At 38.6% G+C, this 22,030-nt stretch overlaps 1 protein-coding gene across 2 annotated transcripts in view; it reads left to right on the top strand.

Moving 5' to 3' along the window:
• Positions 1 to 22,030, top strand: part of MDM2 (MDM2 proto-oncogene) — a 46,180-nt gene that overhangs the window by 1,424 nt on the left and 22,726 nt on the right. For both annotated transcript variants that reach the window (XM_010337290.3, XM_003926552.4), the window contains exons 3-8: positions 1,580 to 1,654; positions 5,592 to 5,725; positions 9,689 to 9,738; positions 13,596 to 13,663; positions 13,796 to 13,892; positions 17,871 to 18,031. In XM_010337290.3, coding sequence (XP_010335592.1) covers positions 1,580 to 1,654; positions 5,592 to 5,725; positions 9,689 to 9,738; positions 13,596 to 13,663; positions 13,796 to 13,892; positions 17,871 to 18,031 — 585 coding nt within the window. The remainder of the gene's footprint in view (positions 1 to 1,579; positions 1,655 to 5,591; positions 5,726 to 9,688; positions 9,739 to 13,595; positions 13,664 to 13,795; positions 13,893 to 17,870; positions 18,032 to 22,030) is intronic.

Consider the following 22,030-nt stretch of genomic DNA (forward strand, 5'->3'; position numbering starts at 1 on the left):
TAATTTTTAAAAATGGTTTCTAAAAGTCACAAAAATTATTCATGCTTGTTGTAAAGATTTTAGTAATTAGAGAAATTTTAAAGTAAAACCTGAAAATTCCAGCCTTTTTGCTTCATGTTCCCTTTTAGATTTTTTTCTGTATGCATACCCACATATATTTACATTTGAATTTAAATCTGTTATTGTCATGTTTGTTGTACTAACAAGATAAAACTATAGGTGTTCTATGACTTACATCCTTGTCAATACAGTTTATGTAATTCTTTTAAATGGCTGCATAGTATTCCATAGCATGAGTATACTATTTTAAAAATTATACCTTTACTGATAGGTTTTTAAAAATTGCCTCCTGTTTTTTGGGTATTACAAATAGTGTTGCTTTGTACATGAGTTCCATGTGACTGTTTCGATAAGAAAGATTTTATGGAATTATAGTCTGGGTGAGATGACTCATGCTGTAGTAATCTCAGCACTTTGGGAGGCCATGGTGGGCTCACCTGAGGTCAGGAGTTGAAGACTAGTCTGGCCAACATGGTGAAACCCCATCTCTACTAAAAATACAAAAAAATAGTCGGGCATGGTGGCACTCGCCTGTAATCCCAGCTGCTGGGGAGGCTGAGGCAAAGTCGCTTTAACCCGGGAGGTAGATAAACCATCTGTATGAAAGGCTGAAAATATTTACAGTCTGGCTCTTTACAGGAAAAAATTGACCCTGATCTAGTTGGCAGGCTCCTTGAATACAGGTCATATGGCTTATTTGTATTATTATTATTTTTTTTTTGGCAGTACCTATCACTGTCCTGCATAGTAGAAGCTCAATAAATGTTTGTCAAGCAGATATTTGAAATGCAGACCAACAGAGGCAGCATGATATAGTAGGAAGAAAATGCTGAGTTGTAGTAGTCTCACTGTCACCCAGGCTGGAATATAGTGGTGTAATCTCGGCTCACTGCAACCTCCACCTCCTGAGTTTAACTGATTCTCCTGCCTCAGCCTCCCGGGTAGCTGGGACTACAGGCGCATGCTACCACCATGCCCATCTAATTTTTTTTTTGTATTTTTAGTGGAGACGGGGTTTCACCTAGTTAGCCAGGATGGTCTCGATCTCCTGACCTCATGTTCTGCCACCTTATCCTCCCAAAGTGCTAGGATTACAGGGGTGAGGCACCAGCCTGATCTCGTCTTAATTACCCTTGTCAGCTTGGGTTGGTTAAGTTCTCTAGCCTTCAGGAACCTAATGTTTAGAAAGAGATGATTGGTAACAGGATCCACTCTAAATGTTTTTTCTTTTCTCTTGGATTCTCTAAGTTAGCTTGCAGTAAGCTCATTGGATCAGTAGAGTAAGCTCATTCGATCTCAATAATTATGGTTGTTCGTAAGGCAGTAAGCAGGTGATATAAATAGCTGAAGGAAAAAATAATCTTTGCTGTCTTGATACTTGATTCCATATTTGCATAATAATTAGATTCTCCCCAGCAGTTTTCCAAACCCTCTTTATTGAACTTGATGGATATGTTTGTTGCGGGTTCTGTAGTTCCGGAATAATTTTGGAAGTATAATGGCTCTTTTCTCTTTATAGGTTAGACCAAAGCCATTGCTTTTGAAGTTATTAAAGTCTGTTGGTGCACAAAAAGACACTTATACTATGAAAGAGGTAAGCTGAATCAAGAGATAACTAGTATCTTTAATAGTTACATATAGCCATACTTAAAGTTTTCAAGACATGGGGAGAAATTTGCCATATAGAAGGATTTTTCATTAAGCAGCAACATTTAATTTTGTGGTCATTTGGACTATATTTTAAAGCTAAAAATTCTAATTATACTCAACTTTCATTTCTCAGCTAGGAACTCAGAGATAAAAGGAAGCCCTGTAGGGGTGTTTGACCATTTTATACTGTGAACCCTTTGGTAGACTGGTAAAAGTCTTCTCACGCTGGTAACTCCTTCTCAGAATCATGTTTTTAAACGTATGAAATAAAACATACAGGATTACAAAGGAAGCATATTAAAATACAGCTACCAAAATAGTAAACTACTTTGTGATATATGTGCTTTCGTTATTAACACTAAGATTTAGAAGCAGATATATATAATAATTATTATTTTTTTCAGTCAGTCTCACTCTGTCACCCAAGCTGGAGCACGATTTTGGCTTACTGCAACCTCTACCTCCTAGATTCAAGCAATTCTGCCTCACCCACCCAAGTAGCTGGGATTATAGGTGCCTGTCACTATACCTGGCTAATTTTTTGTATTTTTAATAGAGGCAGGGTTTCACCATGTTGGCCAGGCTGGTCTTGAACTCCTGACCTCAGCTGATCCACCCGCCTTGGCCTCCCAAAATGCTAGGATTACAGACATAAGCCACCGCACCTGGCCAGCGAATATAATTTTGATATAGTCAGGAATGTAAGTGACATTTTGAAATGTTTGTAATAAGCACAGTATGATATGAAAACATCTGTGATTTTTGTTAGTGATGAAATCACAGGTATTAATACAATTGTGATTTGTTGCTTACACTTGTAATCTAAAGGAAAGCTAAATTTTAGTTAGAAGTTTGTGAAAATAAAGATACAATTTTTTTTTTCCATCCAAATTAATGGACCCCCTGAATTCTATCCATGGACTTCTTGGGCATGCATGGATACCAGATTAAGAACTTCTGCACTAGAGATACATGAGTACAGTATACTGATCTTTCTGGGATAGAGATGAGCTGATTCATGACCATAGTTCTTTTTAATGGATACAGCATTTTAGTGCATTTTCTAGTTTTAAATTTGTGCACAGTGCATGATTTTCAGTGAGAGATTGAGCCATCTTAGGCAGAATTTCAGTGTGATTGAAATATGCCTGTTTTCCATCTCTCCCACTTAGTTTATGGGACTCAGATTACTTGAAACATTAAAGTTTCTTACAATAGTATAGTGGGACAGGAAGAGCTTCCATATCCTTTTCCTTTCCAGTTACAGTTTTGTAAACTTCCTTAAGGGTTGTTTGTTAGAAAAAATCTAGGTTCTCTTTCCTTTCCCAGTGCTGGACAACAATCTGTCCATTCCACGGTCACATAGAAATATTCCTTAAAGGTTGATGCCTGCTTGGCCAGTTAAATTCAAAGACAGTGCTTATAGGGAAGTGCCAGGTGAAATGGTATTTTTAGGGCTAATTTGGGATTGATCTTATTATCACTGTATAATCAGTTAAGGAAACAAAAATGTATGGATTTAGCAGTAGATGGAAATGAGAAAATTGGTCAAGGCCGTCATAAAGACTTAGAACGCTATGCTAAACTATACCAGTATTGTTTATATTATCTGATATAGTTCTCAGTTATAGGATCTTTGTTCTGGGGCACATGGGAAAATAGTGAAAGCCAGTATGGGTAGTAAAAAGAGAATCGGACTAAGCGTCAGAAGACCTGGGGCCAGTTTCTTTATATCTTTTCTTTTCTTTTCTTTTTTTTTTGAGACGGAGTTTCGCTCTTGTTGCCCAGGCTGGAGTGCAGTGGTGCGATCTCGGCTCACCGCAACCTCCGCCTCCTGGGTTCAGGCAATTCTGCCTCAGCCTCCCGAGTAGCTGGGATTACAGGCACGCGCCACCATGCCCAGCTAATTTTTTGTATTTTTAGTAGAGACGGGGTTTCACCATGTTGACCAGGATGGTCTCGATCTCTCGACCTTGTGATCCACCCACCTCGGCCTCCCAAAGTGCTGGGATTACAGGCTTGAGCCACCGCGCCCGGCCATCTTTTCTTTTCTTTTCTTTTTCTTTTTTTTTTTTTTTTGTGGCAGTGTCTCACTCTATTGCCCAGGCTAGAGTACAGTGTCACGATCACTGCTCACTGCAACCTGGACCTCCTGGTGATCCTCTCACCTCAGTGTCTAAAGTAGCTAGGAATATAGTCTTGTACCACCATGCCTGGCTAATTTGCGTGTGTGTGTGTGTGTGTGTGTGTGTGTGTGTATATATATATATATATATATATATATATGTATATATATAAATAAATTTTTTTTTTTTGGTAGAGATGGAGTTTCACTATGTTGCCCAGACTGGTCTCTAACTCTTGGGCTCAAGGGATCTGCCTACCTTGGTCTCCTAAAGTGTTAGATTTACGGGCGTGAGCCACTGTGCCCAGCCCAGTTTTTCATTTCTAATACAACGATAACAATTCTATAAAATATCAGAATGAGAAAATACTTGAAAAAGTACATTGTAATCTGTAAAATAACATGTATTTAGGTAGTTGTTAATAGGTTTATATCTGGGATCTCTTAAAGATGTATTAGGTATAGATGTAATAGGATATCTTGAAGCTGTATTGCCAACTTGTCTTAATGCAGCACAAGGAATATAATTTAAATTTATTGGTTCAAAATCATTATTTTGATTATTATAATATAGAGTAAATCGGTATCTTTAAGGTTTTATTTCTCACAGAATTCTTTGTAGCTGTCATTGATTGTTTTTCTGTCTTCTTCCTCTGGTGACCTCAGAGGCTACTGAGGTTTTTTTTTTTTTGAGACAGAGTTTCGCTCTCGTCCAGGCTGAAGTGCAATGGCGTTCTCTCAGCTTACTGCAACCTTTGCCTCCTGGTTCAAGCCTGCCTCAGCCTCCAAGTAGCTGGGATTACAGGCGCCTGCCACCACATTTGGCTAAGTTTTGTATTTTTAATAGAGATGGGGTTTTGCCATGTTGACCAGGCTGGTGTCAAACTCCCAACCTTGTGATCCACCTGCCTCGACCTTCCAAAGTGCTGGGATTATAGATATGAGCCACTGCACCCCGCTGCTGTTGAAGTTTATGGTGTTTGTGACTATTTACTAAGTGGCTGTGGTATATTTTAGTTGATTTTTGTTTCTGCAACTTTTTATAGCTATCAGTTTTTCATTTTGCTGCCTCTTCCCTTCCTGATATGTTAGTATCTAGCTATCTGGGAAGAGTTAACGTCTACAAGGGAAAAAATCTCACATTTTAAGATTTAGTTAAGTAAAGAGAGAAGCAGTTATCTCTGCTTCCATCAAATTAAAAGGAAAAGGCTTAAAAGTAGCTTTTTTTTTTTTTTTTTTTTTTGAGACAGAGCCTCTTTCTGTCGCCCAGGTTGGAGTACAGTGGTGCAATCTCAGCTCTCTGCAGCCTCTGCCAGGTTCAAGCAATTCTCCTGCCTCAGCCTCCCAAGTAACTGGGACTACAGGCATGCGCTGCCACACCAGGCTAATTTTTTTGTATTTTCAGTAGAGATGGGGTTTCACCATGTTAGCCAGGATGGTCTTGATCTCCTGACCTCATGATCCACCCGCTTCGGCCTCCCAAAATGCTGAGATTACAGGCATGAGCCACTGCGCCCAGCCAAAAGTAGCTTCTTTTAAGTACAGAATGGTGGTGGTTCTACATAGTTGTGGATATGGTTGCTGGAAGTCTTAAATTTGAGCCTTAGATACTTTGGACATCATTTTCATTGTCACCTTTCATTATGGCACTTAACCAGCAGAATTTAACTTATTCAGATGAATAGGATATTGTTGACTATATTTTAAACTAACATTTAGTTTTCTTTAATGCTCAGAAATCATATTTCTATTTCAGGTTCTATTTTATCTTGGCCAGTATATTATGAATAAACGATTATATGATGAGAAGCAACAACATATTGTATATTGTTCAAATGATCTTCTAGGAGATTTGTTTGGTGTGCCAAGCTTCTCTGTGAAAGAACACAGGTAATTCTTCAATTTAGTCCATTGTAAAAAGACAGTTGGGCTAACATTTCAATTCACCTCTACCCTCACTCCCTTTTGTCAGAGAAAAACTGTTAAAACATATAAAAAACATGCTGAAATGTAATTTCTTAGCTCTGTGGCATATTATTTGAGAACCTGAGCTCTGGCATCTTATAAACCTGCGTTTGAAATCTAACCCAGTCATTTACTAGTTTTGTGACTAGATAGATTAATCTCTCTAAACCTGTTTCCCTATTTATAAAATAGGGATAATTAAATACCTCATGTGGAGGTTATAGCTCTTTTTTTTTTTTTTTTTGGGAGACAGAGTCCTGCTCTTGTCATCAGACTGGAGTGCAATGGCACGATCTTGGTTCACTGCAACCTCTGCCTTCCGTGTTCAAGCAATTCTGCTGCCTCAGCCTCCCGAGTAGCTGAGATTCCAAGCGTGTGCCATCACGCATGGCTAATTTTTTTATTTTTAGTAGAGACAGGGTTTCACATGTTAGCCAGGATGGTCTTGATCTCCTGACCTCATGATCTGCCTGCCTCGGCCTCCCAAAGTGTTGGGATTACAGGTGTGAGCCACTGTGACTGGCCAGTTATAGCTCTTAAAGAGAGACATTGTATAAAAAAGCATAGTGTTTGTCACATACAAAGCATTCATATTTTAGCTGTAGCTATTATATATTATAAATTTTTATTCCAGTCACTTCCAGAAACAGTCCTTATACCACCAAGTGGTAAAGGGTTAAGTTTAGCTTTAGTTACTTTGGAAATCATTTTCATTTTCACCTATCATTATGGCACTTAACCAGCAGAATTTAACCCAGGTAATACTTCTAGACTTAGGCCAGGCACAGTGGCTCATGCCTGTGTCCCAGTACTTTGGGAGGCTGAGGTGGTTGGATCACCTAAGGTCGTGAATTTGAGACCAGCCTGACCAACATGGAAAAACCTCATCTCTACTAAAAATACAAAATTAGCCAGGCATGGTGGTGCATGCCTGTAATCCCAGCTACTCAGGAGGCTCAGACAGGAGAATGCTTAAACCAGGGAGGCGGAGGTTGTGGTGAGATGAGATCATGCCACGACACTCTGGCCTGGACAACAAGAGGGGAAACTCTGTCTCAAATGAAAATGTACATATATATATATATATATATATATATATATATATATATATATATATATCTCTAGATTTTTTTTTTTTTTGAGGGAGTCTGGCTCTGTCACCCAGGCCGTAGTGCAGTGGCGTGATCTCAGCTCACAGCAACCTCCACCTCCTGGGTTCCAGTGATTCTCCTGCCTCAGGCTCCCGAGTAGCTGGGATTACTGGTGCCCACCACCATGCCCGGCTAATTTTGTATTTTGGTAGAGACAGGGTTTCACCATGTTGGCTAGGTTGGTTTCAAACTCCTGACCTCAATCGATCCACCTGCCTCCGCCTCCCAAAGTGCTGTGATTATAGGCGTGAGCAATTATGCCCGGCCTCTAGAATTATTCTTTTGGGAACTGAATGTTTTTTCAGTCACTCTTATTTTACATTTGGAATTCTTTTTTTCCTTCTTTTCTTGAGACAAGAGTTTTGCTATTGTTGCCCAGGCTGGAGTGCAGTGGCATGATCTCGGCTCACTGCAACCTCCACCTCTGGGTTCAAGTGATTCTCTTGCCTCAACCTTCTGAGTAGCTGGGATTACAGGTGCCTGCCACCGCATATTTTTAGTAGAGATGGGGTTTCAACCATGTTGGCCAGGCTGATCTCAAACTCCTGACCTTAGGTGATGTGCCTGCCTTGGCCTCCCAAAGTGCTGGGATTAAACATGTGAGCCACTGTGTCCGGCCTGCATTTAGAATTATCACATTTGGTTTAGCACAGGCAATCCGTGTTGAGCCTTAGAATTCATTCCATGAATAAATGGAATGAATACTTTCACCTGAAACAATTAACTCGCTTCTGCTAGTATTTAATGCTCAATAGCATAGCCGAAAAGATGACAATTATATGGGATTTTATTTTATCTTTATTTAAAAAAAAAAAACTTCCTCAGTTGAGCAGGGGATTTTATAGCTTTAAAACAACTTCATTATTATAAACATAGTATATATTTATTATCAAACACTAGGAAATGACAGAAAGCTAAGAAAAGTAAAGAAAAAAAGGGATTAAAGTTTGTTACCAAAAGGTATTTTTACCAGTCATTTGTATGTTATATGCAGTTGTGTGTTTTAAACTACTTATGAATGTTTAATTTCACCTAGCTTCTTAATTTAATGATATAAGCATTTTTTCATTGATGCATCACTTCTGTTTAATATCCATATATGTTGTCATTTGTACTTGACCTTGGGATATATGATTTAATTTTATAAATTTTTTTTAAAAACTATATTGGTATATTGGTGTTTTTTTTAACCTCTTGAATATAGAATCTTTTTTTTTTTCTTTTTTTTGAGACAGGATCTTGCTCTGTTGCCCAGGCTGCAACCTCTGCCTTCTGGGTTCAAGAGATTCTCTTGCCTCAGTCTCCTGAGTAGCTGGGATTACAGGCGCATGCTACCATGCCCAGCTAATTTTTTTTTTTTAATCTTGGATTTGTGATAAAACCAGCTAATGTTTTGTATTTTTAGTAGAGATGGGGTTTTACCATGTTGGCCAGGCTGGTGTTGAACTCCTGACCTCAGGTGATCTGCCCAACATGGCCTCCAAAAGTGCTGGGATTACAAATGTGAGCCACTGTGCCCGGTCTGAATATTGAATCTTCTGATAATGTTTGGAAGTATAATTTCCTTGGGCTTGAATTCTAAATGTTGAGAGACAAGAAATTGGAGAAATTACTGACTTGAAAAGGATATGAATGAGAAATATTTTGGGTTTAGATTGCTGTGCCCTTATTTCCAAGGGTGAAAAAAGATAGTTGGGATTCATATTCTTCTTAACATTGAGTGAGGAACAATTTTTGTGACATTCTCTCAAATTCTTAGTTTAAAAACAAAAGAAAAGAAAAATCCACTGTGACATCAATGAATACTAGGGTAAATGAATTATCTTCCTGTTAGGACATAAACTTTATCAGGGCAAATACGTTTTTGTTTCATTCTTTGTTTTCCCAGTGTCTGCTACATAGTACCAGTGACTAGTACGTGGTAGGTGTTCAGTCTGTATTTATTGAATGAATGAGTACTACTTTATCTGTTAACAAGTTTTAAGATAAAGAAAGGAAGTTGAAGCTTGATGAAAGTCAATCAAATTCCTATTTAATGGATTTTGCATAACTCAATACTTTTTTTTGGCAGTTTGCTACTAAGCATAGAGCTAAAAACATTCCTGTTTGAAAATAAGTACATTAGGCTGGGCACGGTGACTCGTGCCTGTAATCCCAGCACTTTGGGAGGCCGAGGCAGGCGGATCACTTGAGGCCAGGAGTTTGAGACCAGCCTGGACAACATGGTGAAACCCCATCTCTACTAAAAACAAAAAAAAAAATTAGGTGGGCTTGGTGTCCTGTAATTCCAGCTACTCGGGAGGATGAGGCAGGAAAGTCATTTGAACCTGAGAGGCGGAGGTTGCAGTGAGCGGAGATCGCACCATTGCATTCCAGCCTGGGAGATGAGGGAAACTCCGTCTCAAAAAAGAAAAAAATATACGTTAAACTGCTTTGTGCTTGCACACCCATTGTTAGGGGTCTTCTAGTAAAGTCCAAACAAGCATTTCAGGAATTGGCAGTGTGAAATCTTTCAGCTGGAGAGACCTTAGTGATTATTAAGTAGCTGTATGTAATCATTGTGCTACTAATTACTGTGCTTTTAAGTGCCTACAAGCTTGCCAGTGATAAAATTGGTTTTGAATGTGTGCAGTAGTAGTTCATACTAAATATGTATGTAAAAGTCTGGTTAAGTCCAGCTTAATACATTTTTCTTTTAAAATGTACGTCTCCTGATTTTTTTTTTTCTGTCTACAAGGAAAATATATACCATGATCTACAGAAACTTGGTAGTAGTCAATCAGCAGGGTAAGTTAATTTTGAGTATCATGAATAAATACCATAAAAACATTTTAAAGATATTTTTGTTTATGTGCATATATTTTATAATTGTGATTCTCTTTAAAAGTTGCTTTAATTAAACATTCTAAAAATATGATAAATTTATTAGACTTATGAACTAAAATAACATTATACTGAGGTTCTAATGTAAAGTTAAATATCCTGTTATATCAATTTAAGCCTTGGGATATCAGAGTTAGGATTTGTATTGAAATGTCTGTAATTTCAAAAGCTCCTGTTTAGGAGTGATCTACCTTGAAAATGTATTGAAAGGCTTTGAAAAATAATACAGTTACCTACGTAGGACCATGTGTAAGGATGGGTCTTCTTTGGTTATAGACAAAATTTTGTTTACCAGTTTGTGGAAGTGGAATTTTATGTCCCTGCTTCCAGTTCTTAACTGGTTATTTTTGGGTCGCATCTCTCCTTAATAAGCTGATAAGTGCATTGGGTTCTTGTTCCAGAAAGATGCATATATATATATATATATAAATGGATAGTTGATAAATATTTCACAACCTACTTTCCATGAGAAAAGCCCTGATTTATGATGTGCTTGCTGACTTCCCTAGTATAATACTCTCATTTTTAAGGCTAAAAATGTAGAGTTGGAAAGAGATGTGCACAGTTTGCCTTTTTTTTTTTTTTTTTTTTCTTTTTGAGACGGGGTCTCGCTCTGTCACCCGGGCTGGAGTGCAATGGTACAGTCTCAGCTCGCAGCAACCTCCGCCTCCTGAGTTCAAGCGATTCTGCTGCCTCAGCTACTCCTGAGTACCTGGGATTACAGGGGTGCACCACCATGCCCAGCTAATTTTTGTATTCTTAATAGAGACAGGGTTTCACCATATTGACCTGGCTGGTCTTGAACTCTTGACCTCGTGATCTGCCTTGGCCTCCCAAAGTGCTGGGATTACAGGCATGATCCACCCTGCCTGGCTTCACAGCTGGTTGGAGCTGTCTGTAATACACTCCAGCTGGTTGGAGCTGTCTCTAATGCCCTGCACCCCTCCTAAAGCCCATTCTCAAACTACAGTTAAATGCTCTTAGGCCAGGTGTGATGGCTCATGTCTATACTTACAGCACTTTGGGAGACTAAAGCAGGAGGATCGCTTGAGCCCAGGAGTTAAGACCAGCCTTGGGCAACATAGTAAAATCCTGCCTCTGCAAAAACTAGAAAAATTAGCCTGGTGTGTTGGTGCATGCCTTTAGTCCTAGCTACTCGGGAGGCTGAGGCAGGAGGATTGTTTGACCCTGGGAGATCAGGTCTGCAGTGAGCTGTGATCATTGCACTCCAGTCTGAGTGACAGAGCGAGATGTCATCTCATCTCTTAAAAAAAGACAAAAACAGAAAAACACCTGTCAGAAACTTGTTTAGTTCCTAGAATGAATTGACTTCCTCTATTCCATATTCAGATTTTATTGTAAAATTGCTTTGTTTTACTGGTGTGTTTGTTTTTTTTTTTTGAGACAGGCTGTCACTATGTCACCCTGCTTGAAGTGCAGTGGTGTGATCTTGGCTCACTGTATCCTTCGCCTCCGGGGCTCAAATGATCCTCCCCCTCAGCCTCCCCAGTAGCTGGGACTACAGGTGTGCTCTACCACACCTGGCTATTTTTTGTATGTTTGGTAGAGATGGTGTTTTGCTGTGTTACCCAGGCTAGTTTCGACCTCCTGAGCTCAAGCCTCCCAAAGTGTGAGGATTACAGGTGTGAGCCACCATATCTGGCTGGTACACTTGCTTATACCTTTGTTACCTATGTCTTAATTCAGGTTTGCATTCTGCATCACACAGTATTGTGTTTTATTAATATGGTATTTAATAAATGTGTTGAATTGAATACTTATTCTTCCAAAGTTAGGATTTAAAGCTCAGAAAAGTATCTCCATTTTATCCCAGCACAAAAGTAGTTATTAGGCTGATGATTTGGCATTTTATTGTTTCAAAGCTCTTTATGAAGTTGTATGATAGCTAAATATACAATTATAGCGTTTGTATCAGTATTTTGAGTTTTCTGAAGTATGTATCCCTGATGTATTCATTCCTTCGTTTGTTTAAATTAACTGGCACATTACTAGAAAAATTGTATTATTGAGATGGGAACTTACAAATTACTTATTTGCATTCTGAGTTTGATGTAGATATCAGTAGAATTAACTTCAGAACTTCTATTCCATGTTCTCAACGTAGTCACATCTAGTGCTTTTTTTTTTTTTTTTTTCTGTCACCAAGACCAGAGTGCAGTAGTGCAATGTTGGCTCACTGCAACCTCTACTTCCCAGGTTTAAGCGATTCTCCTACCTTAGCCTCCCAAGTAGCTAGGAATACAGGCACCTGCCACCATGCCCAGCTAATTTGCATATTTTTTAGTAGAGATGGGGTTTTACCATGTTGACCAGGCTGGTCTCGAACTCCTGACCTCAGATGATCCTTCCACCTCAGCCTCCCAGAGTGCTGGGATTACAGGCATGAGCCACCATGCCTGGCCTTAGGTTTCCTTTTTATTATATCTTTTTCGCAGCATCTCCTTATACTAGTCCAAAATTCCTGGGTAATATCTATTATGTATAACTTGAGAAAATCAGTGTAATGCCTTACCTATAGTATAAAGAGAACATTTATACATGATAATGCGTAATTTCAAAATGTTAATGGCCCAGGCATGAGTTTGCTATTAAGATGAATATATTTCCAAAGGGGTAGTAAAGGGTATTTGGTGTTTATTGTCTGTATATCCCAAATCTAAAACTTTCGCTTTTGAGCTCTCAGTCTGTATATCCAATGACAAATGAAATCCATGTGTCTCAGTAACTCAGTTTGTTATCTTCCCATCCAATCTTTTTATCTTTCTAAGGTTTCTCTTTTAGTGAATGGTACCAATTCGTTTATTCATCCAAGGTAGAATCTTGGAATATGTCTTAACTCTTCTTCCTTGCATTTTATATTGGATACCAGGTCTTGTTGGATTTTACCTATTTAATTTTTCCAGAATTTATCTTTTCCATGCCTTAGTTTAGGCTTTAATACTTTTTAGTTTGTATTATTGCAGTTGTCTAATACTGGTTTTCCTGTCTCTGCCCTCTTTTTCTTTTATTTTGCTAGAGTGATTTGTCACTGTTCTGCTTAAAATTACCATATAGGGGTTCATTATTGCCCTCTGGACATACTATTTTCTGTGAGCTAGAAATCAGTTTTATTTCTTGGACTAAAACCCTTTTTAATGGTGATCAGCTGCAGCAGTTGCCTTAGGGAAGATTCTGAAGTATCTGCTGGAAGAATGCAGTGATGAGGGAATGACGGCATGAGTCCTGCTCTGGCTAGATGCACAGGATCCTTTACAATCTGAACCTGCCTACGTTCCAGTAATAATGGACTGGTTGTGGTTTCCTGCAACAGGAACTGTTAGTTTGCTTTGGATACGTTTTCATATGGCGTTTTTCTGGTCTGGAATGGCCTTTCCTAGCCCTGTTTTCACATTATTCTACAAAATGTGCCTGATTCTTTGCTCCTCAGACCCTCCCTGTTCCTATGGAATAATGTCTGTCTCTCTGCTAATTTATTTTATAATCTTTTAATGTCTTTAATTATATTTTACTCTTCTACGTTAAAGTTGAATTATTTTATTTACATCTGCAACATTTAGTGTGAAGGTGACACCTGGGAAATACATGTTTAATGTTTATTGAAAGGTTAAATTGCATAAGGGTTTTTGTTAGACTTATAGCATTATCTACTGAATAGCCTTCCCCCCAGCGTTATCTACTGAATAGCCTTCTCTCCTCCCCACCAACCCCAGTTTCTGATTCTTTGTTTTTCTTTTTCTCAGAATCATCAGACTCAGGTACATCTGTGAGTGAGAGCAGATGTCAGTTTGAAGGTGGGAGTGATCAAAAGGTAATCTTTAAATAAATTTTTCTTTCAAGTATAATATTATTTGAAAATTAGAAAGGCTATTTACAACAAATGAGTTTTAGCTTACCGGTTATGTTGAGTTTGATGTATTTTATTTTTTTCTTGAATGCTTAGGACCCTGTGCAAGAGCTACAGGAAGAGAGACCTTCATCTTCACATTTGGTTTCTAGACCATCTACCTCATCTAGAAGGAGAGCAGTTAGTGAGACAGGTATACATGAATATTTATTTGACACATTCACACAGCTTTTGATGTTCTTTCTCTAATGAAATTAGTGTTTTTAGACTTAATTGTTCCCCTTTTTTGGTTGAGATGAATGAACTTCTGAGTTTTTTTCATTACTTAGCAATATTTTTCTGGTTGACCACGACAGGCTCAGTTTACTGTGTCCCGCTGGAGTTTATAGTTAGCCAATTCTCTATTAAGAAAATGAGAGGCAGGCATATAAACTCTATTTTCACCATTATTCTTGGTCACCTTAGCAGTTAAATTTTTACACTTGATCTTAGCCAAAAGGCCGAGAAGTGATAGCAGTTAAATTTTTTAATTGTTTTTAATAAATGATAATACATACCTATGAGTTTTAAACAAAAAGTAAATAGCATTTTCGAAATGAAGAGATAAAATAGTTGAGAACAGTTAGAGGAGAATACTGTGCCTAAGGAAGTCACAGTAAATAAAACTGTATGGGCCGGGCGTGGTAGCTCAAGCCTGTAATCCCAGCACTTTGGGAGGCCGAGGCGGATGGATCACGAGGTCAAGAGATCGAGACCATCCTGGTCAACATGGTGAAACCCCGTCTCTACTAAAAATACAAAAAATTAGCTGGGCATGGTGGTGCGTGCCTGTAATCCCAGCTACTCAGGAGGCTGAGGCAGGAGAATTGCCTGAACCCAGGAAGCGGAGGTTGTGGTGAGCCGAGATTGCGCCATTGCACTCCAGCCTGGGGAACAAGAGTGAAACTCCGTCTCAAAAAAAAAAAAAAAAAAAAAAAAAACTGTATGATTCAGGTGAAAGAAAATGATGTCAGATCAGTGATACAGAATAAATGAACCTAGACTAGAATCTTGTACATGTGGGCAGAAGACAGGAAGGGCAGAAGTGTTTAGGGCAGAGGTGGGTCTAGAACAAATGGGTAGTTATTTAGGGAAAAGGTAAAATGACATTTGTACCTTATGCCAAAATGAATTTCAAATGAGTTTAAAAGATAAATGAAAAATAGAATACAATGTATTTGAAAGACAGATAGTCACTTTAAATTTGACTATTAATATCTGAATTACCTAAGTCTCCTCCCCAAATCAATAAGGAAAACATTAAAAATTTAAATAGCTAAAAGGGCAGGCAGTTCACAACAATTTCTCAACAGTAAATACAAATGACTAGTAAATACGGGGAGAGGGTGAATTTTGGAGAATTTAGCTTTACAGGTAGGAAAAATGCAGAAAGGGTATCCTTTTTGGTCTATCAAATTGTAGCAAAGATAAATTTTTACTCATCCTGTGTATTAGCACTGATACACTATTGGTCTATAAATTGGTATAAGTTGGTATAAATTGATTAAATTTTTTGGATTATAAAAAGGCTTAAATGGCCTGATACAGTGGCTCACATCTAGTGAATATCTTGAGGTTAGCAGTTTGAGACCAGCCTGGCCAACGTGGTGAAACCCCATCTCTACTAAAAACACAAAAATTAGCCGGGTGTGGTGGCCAATGCCTGTAATCCCAGCTACTCAGGAGGCTGAGGCAGGAAAATCGCTTTAACCTGGGAGGTGGAGGTTGCAGTGAACCAAGATTGTGTCATTGTACTCCAGCCTTGGCGACAGAACAAGACTCCATCTCAAAAAACAGAAAAGCTTAGGGTTCTTAACACTATCATAGTAATTCCACTTCTAGGAATCTATCCTAAGGATATAGTATAAAATTCAAAGAGTTATATGTAGATATATTAATTACAGCATTATTTATAATTGCTGCCTGGCCAAGATCACCTTTTTTAAAATAGGGAATACAAACATGATTAAGAACTCATGTGCAGAACTTGTGATCTAGTTGGTGATAAAACATAAAAATCTTTACTGGGATGTAAGAGTATTTGGAGAATTCACAGGAAGAGGAGATGGCTTTAATTAGATAGGCCAAGAAAGGGAAATGGAATGAGCAAAGGTGTGAAGAGTTTTACCTGTTTCAGGCATATGGATAATATTTAATTTAATAGAATAACCCTATTAAATACTTACACATAAGGGTGCAGTGAACACCCTTGCACATACATCCTTAACTTTTATGCTCTAGGATAGAGAAATTGCCTGCAGAATGTTGTGTGATTATTGTAATATTCTTACTGTATAAAAATGTCCTTTCTCAAATCTTTGATACTACCTCATTTTAATTTTTGTCATTCTCATGGGTAAAGAAATGATATCACTTCACTTTGCATTTCCTTGATCCCTAGGAGATAGGAGATTTTTTTTCCCGTTACTCAATTACATGACTCAAGGTTTTTCATACGTTTATTAGTCATTTATATTCCCTCTATGACTTGTTTTTTCCTGTTTCTTTAAAAAAAAATCCAGTCCATCTTGATTTGGTATAACTTTGTATAATATGGATATTTTTTATTATATATGTTGTAGATATTATCTTCGAATCTGACCTATGCCTTTTAACTTTTGTTTATGGCGTTTTATTTTGCCATGTAAATCTTGACATGTCTAATCTTCATAGTCTTTTTCTTGAAGGCTTTGCAGTATTATGAAATACTTTCCCACCCAGTATTTTTTGAGATGGAGTCTGGCTATGTTGCCCAGGCTGGAGTGCAGTGGCACAATCTGGGCTCACAGCAACCTACTTCCTGGGTTCAAGCGATTCTTCTGCCTTAGCCTCCCAAGTAGCTGGGACTACAGAGGTGCACCACCACTCTCAGCTAATTTTTGTATTTTTAGTAGAGACCAGGTTTCACCATATTGGCGAGGTCTCAACTCCTCATCTTGTGATCCGCCCACCTTGGCGTCCCAAAGTGCTGGGATTACAGGCGTGAGCCATCGTGCCCGGCAAGAATATTTTCTTACAGGTACTTGAATGGTTTTGCTCTTTATATTTAGTTATTTAATCCACCTGTAATTCATTTTTATGTCTAATATAAGTTAGAACTCTCGTATATGTCCAACAGATTTGGCTAGTATTCTGACCCATTCAGAGGTTATTTATTATTTAAAATAAAATGGACAGGTTTTACTGGTTTTGATTTCTGTTGAAAATACAGAGTACTGAAGAGCCAGGCTCAGTGGCTCACGCCTGTAATCGCAGTACTTTGAGAGGCTGAAGCATGGGAATCACTTGAGGCCAGGAGTTGAGACCAGCCTGGCCAACATGGAGAAACCCTGTCTCTACCAAAAATAAAAAAATGATCCGGGCGTGGTGGCGCATGCCTGTAATCCCAGCTACTTGGAGGCTCAGTCACAAGAATCACTAGAACCTGGTAGGCGGAGGTTGCAATTAGCCAAGATTATACCACTGCACCCCAGCCTGGGTGATAGAGAGTGACTGTGTCACAGAAGAAAAAAATGTTGGGTACTGAAGAAATTGAAACATTAAGAATACCTTATAAGTAAATTAAACACTTTGGCTCTTTTGAGGAAAAAAAGATTGGCCCTTATATTTTAAAGTTTGGTTTTGACAGAAAAAAAAATCCTAGATTAGTTAATAGAAACTTTATTAGATGGATTAAATCGTGATGTATGGAGATAAAGTTCTGAAAGAAGAGTAGAAAGCTTTTAAAAAATAGTGTTGTCAGCCTAGGCAACATGGTGAAACCCTGTCTCTACAAAAAATAAAAATATTAGTGAGGTGTGGTGGTACATTCATGTGGTCCCAGCTACTTGGGAGGCTGAGGTTGAGGTGGAAGGATCACTTGAGCCTACTAGGCAGAAGTTGCAGTGAGTCGAGATTGCACCATTGCACTACAGCCTGGGTGACAGAGTAAGACCCTTTATCATAAAAAGTACATAAACAAATAAATACACACATACAGATAGTGTTCTACTGTAACTCTTAGATTGAATAAAACTGTTAACTTTTGAGATTAATTTTATTACAATTAAGTTTCTATACAAATAGGTACTCAAAACAGCTCAATTTTCTAAATCACAGCACAGCAATTTATTTTTTTTCCTTACATATACAGAAGAAAATTCAGATGAATTATCTGGTGAACGACAAAGAAAACGCCACAAATCTGACAGTATTTCCCTTTCCTTTGATGAAAGCCTGGCTCTGTGTGTAATAAGGGAGATATGTTGTGAAAGAAGCAGTAGCAGTGAATCTACAGGGACGCCATCGAATCCGGTAATGTTCTCATTTTTGAAGACTGTAACTGTTACAGTCTAGTCCTGGCAGTCCTAATAAGCATATCAATAGAATGTACATGGGTCTTATGAGATTGATGCAAAACACCGTGCTCAATTTTGCTTTAAAATAAAACTACTATATTGATCTCTACTTCAACCCCAGGTATTGTGAGAAATGTGGAAAATAGTGGAGTAACATTGTTATTGGTAAAATAGTAGTAGTATTAGTCATTATCAGTGTCACTCTGTATTAGAGAATGTTTGTGGATGACTCTACCACTAGTACATTTAAATAAATTGGAGAGTTTGAGAAATTTGAAGTTGTACTTTTTAAAAAATAAAGGAACAAAACCAAAAATTTAGTTCAGTTAAATACTTTAGCATTTTAAGGCAAATTTGTCTTGACTGTTTAGAGTAAAAATATCTTTAATTAGAGCCATCAGCATAGTCTGAGCTTAACATTTGCCAAATAGGTCTAGACATCAGGTAAATTCTGTTTACCAACACTGTGAAATACAGGTTTATTATTGCATGGGTGACAGGAGAGTATTGGTACTTTCTGATGACTAGTACAGAATTCTAGAATCTTAGTGAGCAGAATTTCTTAAGAGATATCACTGAAGCCGGGTGCGGTGGCTCACGCCTGTAATCCCAGTACTTTGGGAGGCCGAGGTGAGTGGATCACAAGGTCGAGATCGAGACCATCCTGGTCAACATAGTGAAACCCCGTCTCTACTAAAAATACAAAAAATTAGCTGGGCATAGTGGCGCGTTCCTGTAATCCCAGCTACTCAGGAGGCTGAGGCAGGAGAATCGCCTGAACCCAGGACGCAGAGGTTGCGGTGAGCTGAGATCGCGCCATTGCACTCCAGCCTGGGTAACAAGAGCGAAACTCCGTCACAAAAAAAAGAAAAAAAAAGAAAAAAGAGATGTCACTGAAAGAAGTTCGGTAAAGAATTTTTTTGTTAACAAGAATGCTTGACAAATGGAATATTTTCTTTTGTATGTCTTTAAACAAGCTTGTCCAACCCACGCCCTGTGGGGCATATGGCAGGATGGCTTTGAATGTGGCCCAACACAAATTTATAAACTTTCTTAAAATATTATAAGATTTCTTTTTTTACAATTTTTTTTTCCCTCATTCATGAGCTATTGTTAGTGTTAGTGTATTTTACGTGTGGTCCAAGGCGATTCTTCTTCCAAGATTGGATACCTTTTGGAAGCCAAAAGATTGGATACCTTTCTTGGTAATGTGGCAGTGTCTCATGGTCATTATTCTGGATATTGGTAATCATTGTGGAGGTCTCTAGAAGATGTAGGAGATGGAATCAATTGTCATAGTAATCCTAGTCTTTTACCTTGTACCTATTCTTGTTACTTCTTGTATATCTTTCTATTTTTCTCTTCCAAAGGAGTGACTGTATGAAGCATACCTGCCCTCTATAATAGAGTTAGTACTGTATTTAACGGAGCTGTTACTCATGTGGACCGCTAGATGGCAGGATGAGCCCCTGCTCCGTCTGACAGCAGGTTCTTCATTTGTAAATATTTCAGTTTATACCAGATTCCATAAAGTTGAGGTGACACTGGAGAGACAGCGGTAGTCAAAGTAGATATGGTTCTTGCCTTCAGGAGGAGATAGATCATTAATGATAAAAATGAAAACATTTAATAAATCCAGTGAAGAAAACAGGTTCTTGAGAGCAAGTATGTGTGATCTGAAAATTAGATCCAATTAAAACTTGATGAGTACACAAACTACAAGTTTGGTTAAAAAGATAATTACTATATCCTGTCTATCTATTTATTTATTGAGATTGAGTCTCACTCAATTGCCGTGGCTGGAGTGCAGTGGTGCAATCTTGGCTCACTGCAACTTCTGCCTCCTGGGTTCAAGGGATTTTCGTGTCTCAGCCTCCCGAGTAGCTGGGATTACAGGTGCCCACTGCCATGCCCTGCTAATTTTTTTATTTTTAGTAGAGATGAGGTTTCACTATGTTGGCCAGGCTGGTCTTGAACTCCTGACCTCAAGTGATCCGCCCGACTTGGCTATCCAAAGTGTTGGGATTACAGACTTGAGTCACTGAGCCCAGCACCCTATTCAATGTATAGTCTTTTTTTTTTCTTTATTTTTTTTTCTTTTTTGTTTGTTTTTATTTTATTTTTTAAATGTATAGTCTTTGTTAAAGTTACATCAGAATTCTAGCTGAATGATATTTGGAGTCTTTGTTCTTGCTTTGTACCTGGACACTGCCTTGTGAATGATACAGCTTTGATAAGTGGAAGAGCACCAGGTTTTCTGTTTTGAGTTGAATTAGATAAAACATCATGGACACACGTGGAGTGGTTTTAAGGAGCAGAGAGTTTAATAGGCAAGAAGGAGAAGGCAGAAGGCAGAAGGAAGAAGCTCCCCCTTACAGAGATGAAAGAGGAGACCTCAGATTCTAAGGATACCAGCCAGTTTTCTGTGGTGGCTGAAGGAGGCGGTGTCTGATTTGCATAGGGCTCAGGGGATTGGTTTAACCAGGCATGATATATATGTAGCCCTCGAGAAAACTGGCCCTCCCACCCCAGTCCTTTAAGATGCAAATACAGGGCACCAGTGCTGTTTTACGTTCATAGGGAAATAGGGTAGGGGGGCATGTTGTTAGGCACAGATCCTGGCAAGGGCAAGAGGCCAGGGCCTTTAGGCTAGACAAGGTACATTTTTGGAGCTGCGGAAAAATCTTAAGGACCCCTTTTCCTTTATTTCTTAATAAATAAAGGAAACCACATTATCAGAGTTGAGTAGAACAGTTTCTTTTTTTGTTTTTGTTAGCCCTGTCCTGAATTCTCTTTAAAAATCCTGTCTTAAAAATCTCTCGTTTTCCTGGCTAAGTCCCTAGTTGTGAAAGCTTTTAGTAGGGCCAGTTTTTTTTTTTTCCATAATTATAATTTCCCTCATTTGAGAATGTGGTAGTCATCACTGGGGGGTGTTCACCAGTTTGTGAAAGTACATTCCTCTCCCATCTTTTCTTTCTTTGGGGTTTAAGAAATTGTGGGAAACTAAGACTGTTCTAGACTGTACACCACGCAATTTATATTATGATCTTTTGTTATAGCTAAGACTGGGGGTTTTTTAATAACTTGCTTCTACAACTGTCATAATTGAAATTGAAGCAATTCTAGGTATTTCTGACTACAAAAATCTTAAGATCTGGCTGAGCATGGTGGCTTATGCCTGTAATCCCAGCACTTTGGGATGCCAAGGCGGGTGGATCACGAGGTCAAGAGATCGAGACCATTCTGGCCAACCTGGTGAAACCCCGTCTCTACTAAAAAAAAAAATACAAAAATTAGCTGGGCGTGGTGGTGTGCGCCTGTAGTCCCAGCTACTCGGGAGGCTGAGGCAGGTGAACTGCTTGAACCAGGGAGGCGGAGGTTGCAGTGAGCCAAGATCGTGCCACTGCACTCCAGCCTGGCACCTGGCGACAAAGCAAGACTCTGTCTCAAAAAAAAAAAAAAGAAGAAACAAAAATCTAAGATCTTTTCAGAGCAAGCCTATCTGATGCTTTTCTTTTTTTTTTTTTTTTTTGATTTTTATTTTTGAGACAGTCTTTCACTCTTGTTGCCCAGGCTGGAGTGCAGCGGCATGTTCATGCAACCTCAACCTCCTGGGTTCAAGCAATCCTTCCTCCTCAGCCTTGAGAGCTGGGACTACAGGTGTATACCACCACACCTGGCTAGGTTTTTTTTTTTACTTTATTTTTTTTTAGTTCCAGAGATGAGGTCTCAGCCTGTTTTCCAGGCTGGTCTGAAATTGCTGGGCTTAAGTTATTCCCCTGTATTGGCTCCCAGAGTGTTGGGAAGACAGGTATGAGCCACCACTCCCAGCCTGATGCTTTTGAAACACATAGTATTTAATAGTTTCTGTGGCATTCTTTTGTAAACATTAGCCAAAACTTTTTAAAACCACTCCCAATTGCATTTTTTATAGTACTGTAGGACAGGAGTTGGC

Source organism: Saimiri boliviensis, chromosome 7 (genome assembly GCF_048565385.1).
Source record: "Saimiri boliviensis isolate mSaiBol1 chromosome 7, mSaiBol1.pri, whole genome shotgun sequence".
Classification (NCBI taxonomy): Eukaryota; Metazoa; Chordata; class Mammalia; order Primates; family Cebidae; genus Saimiri; species Saimiri boliviensis.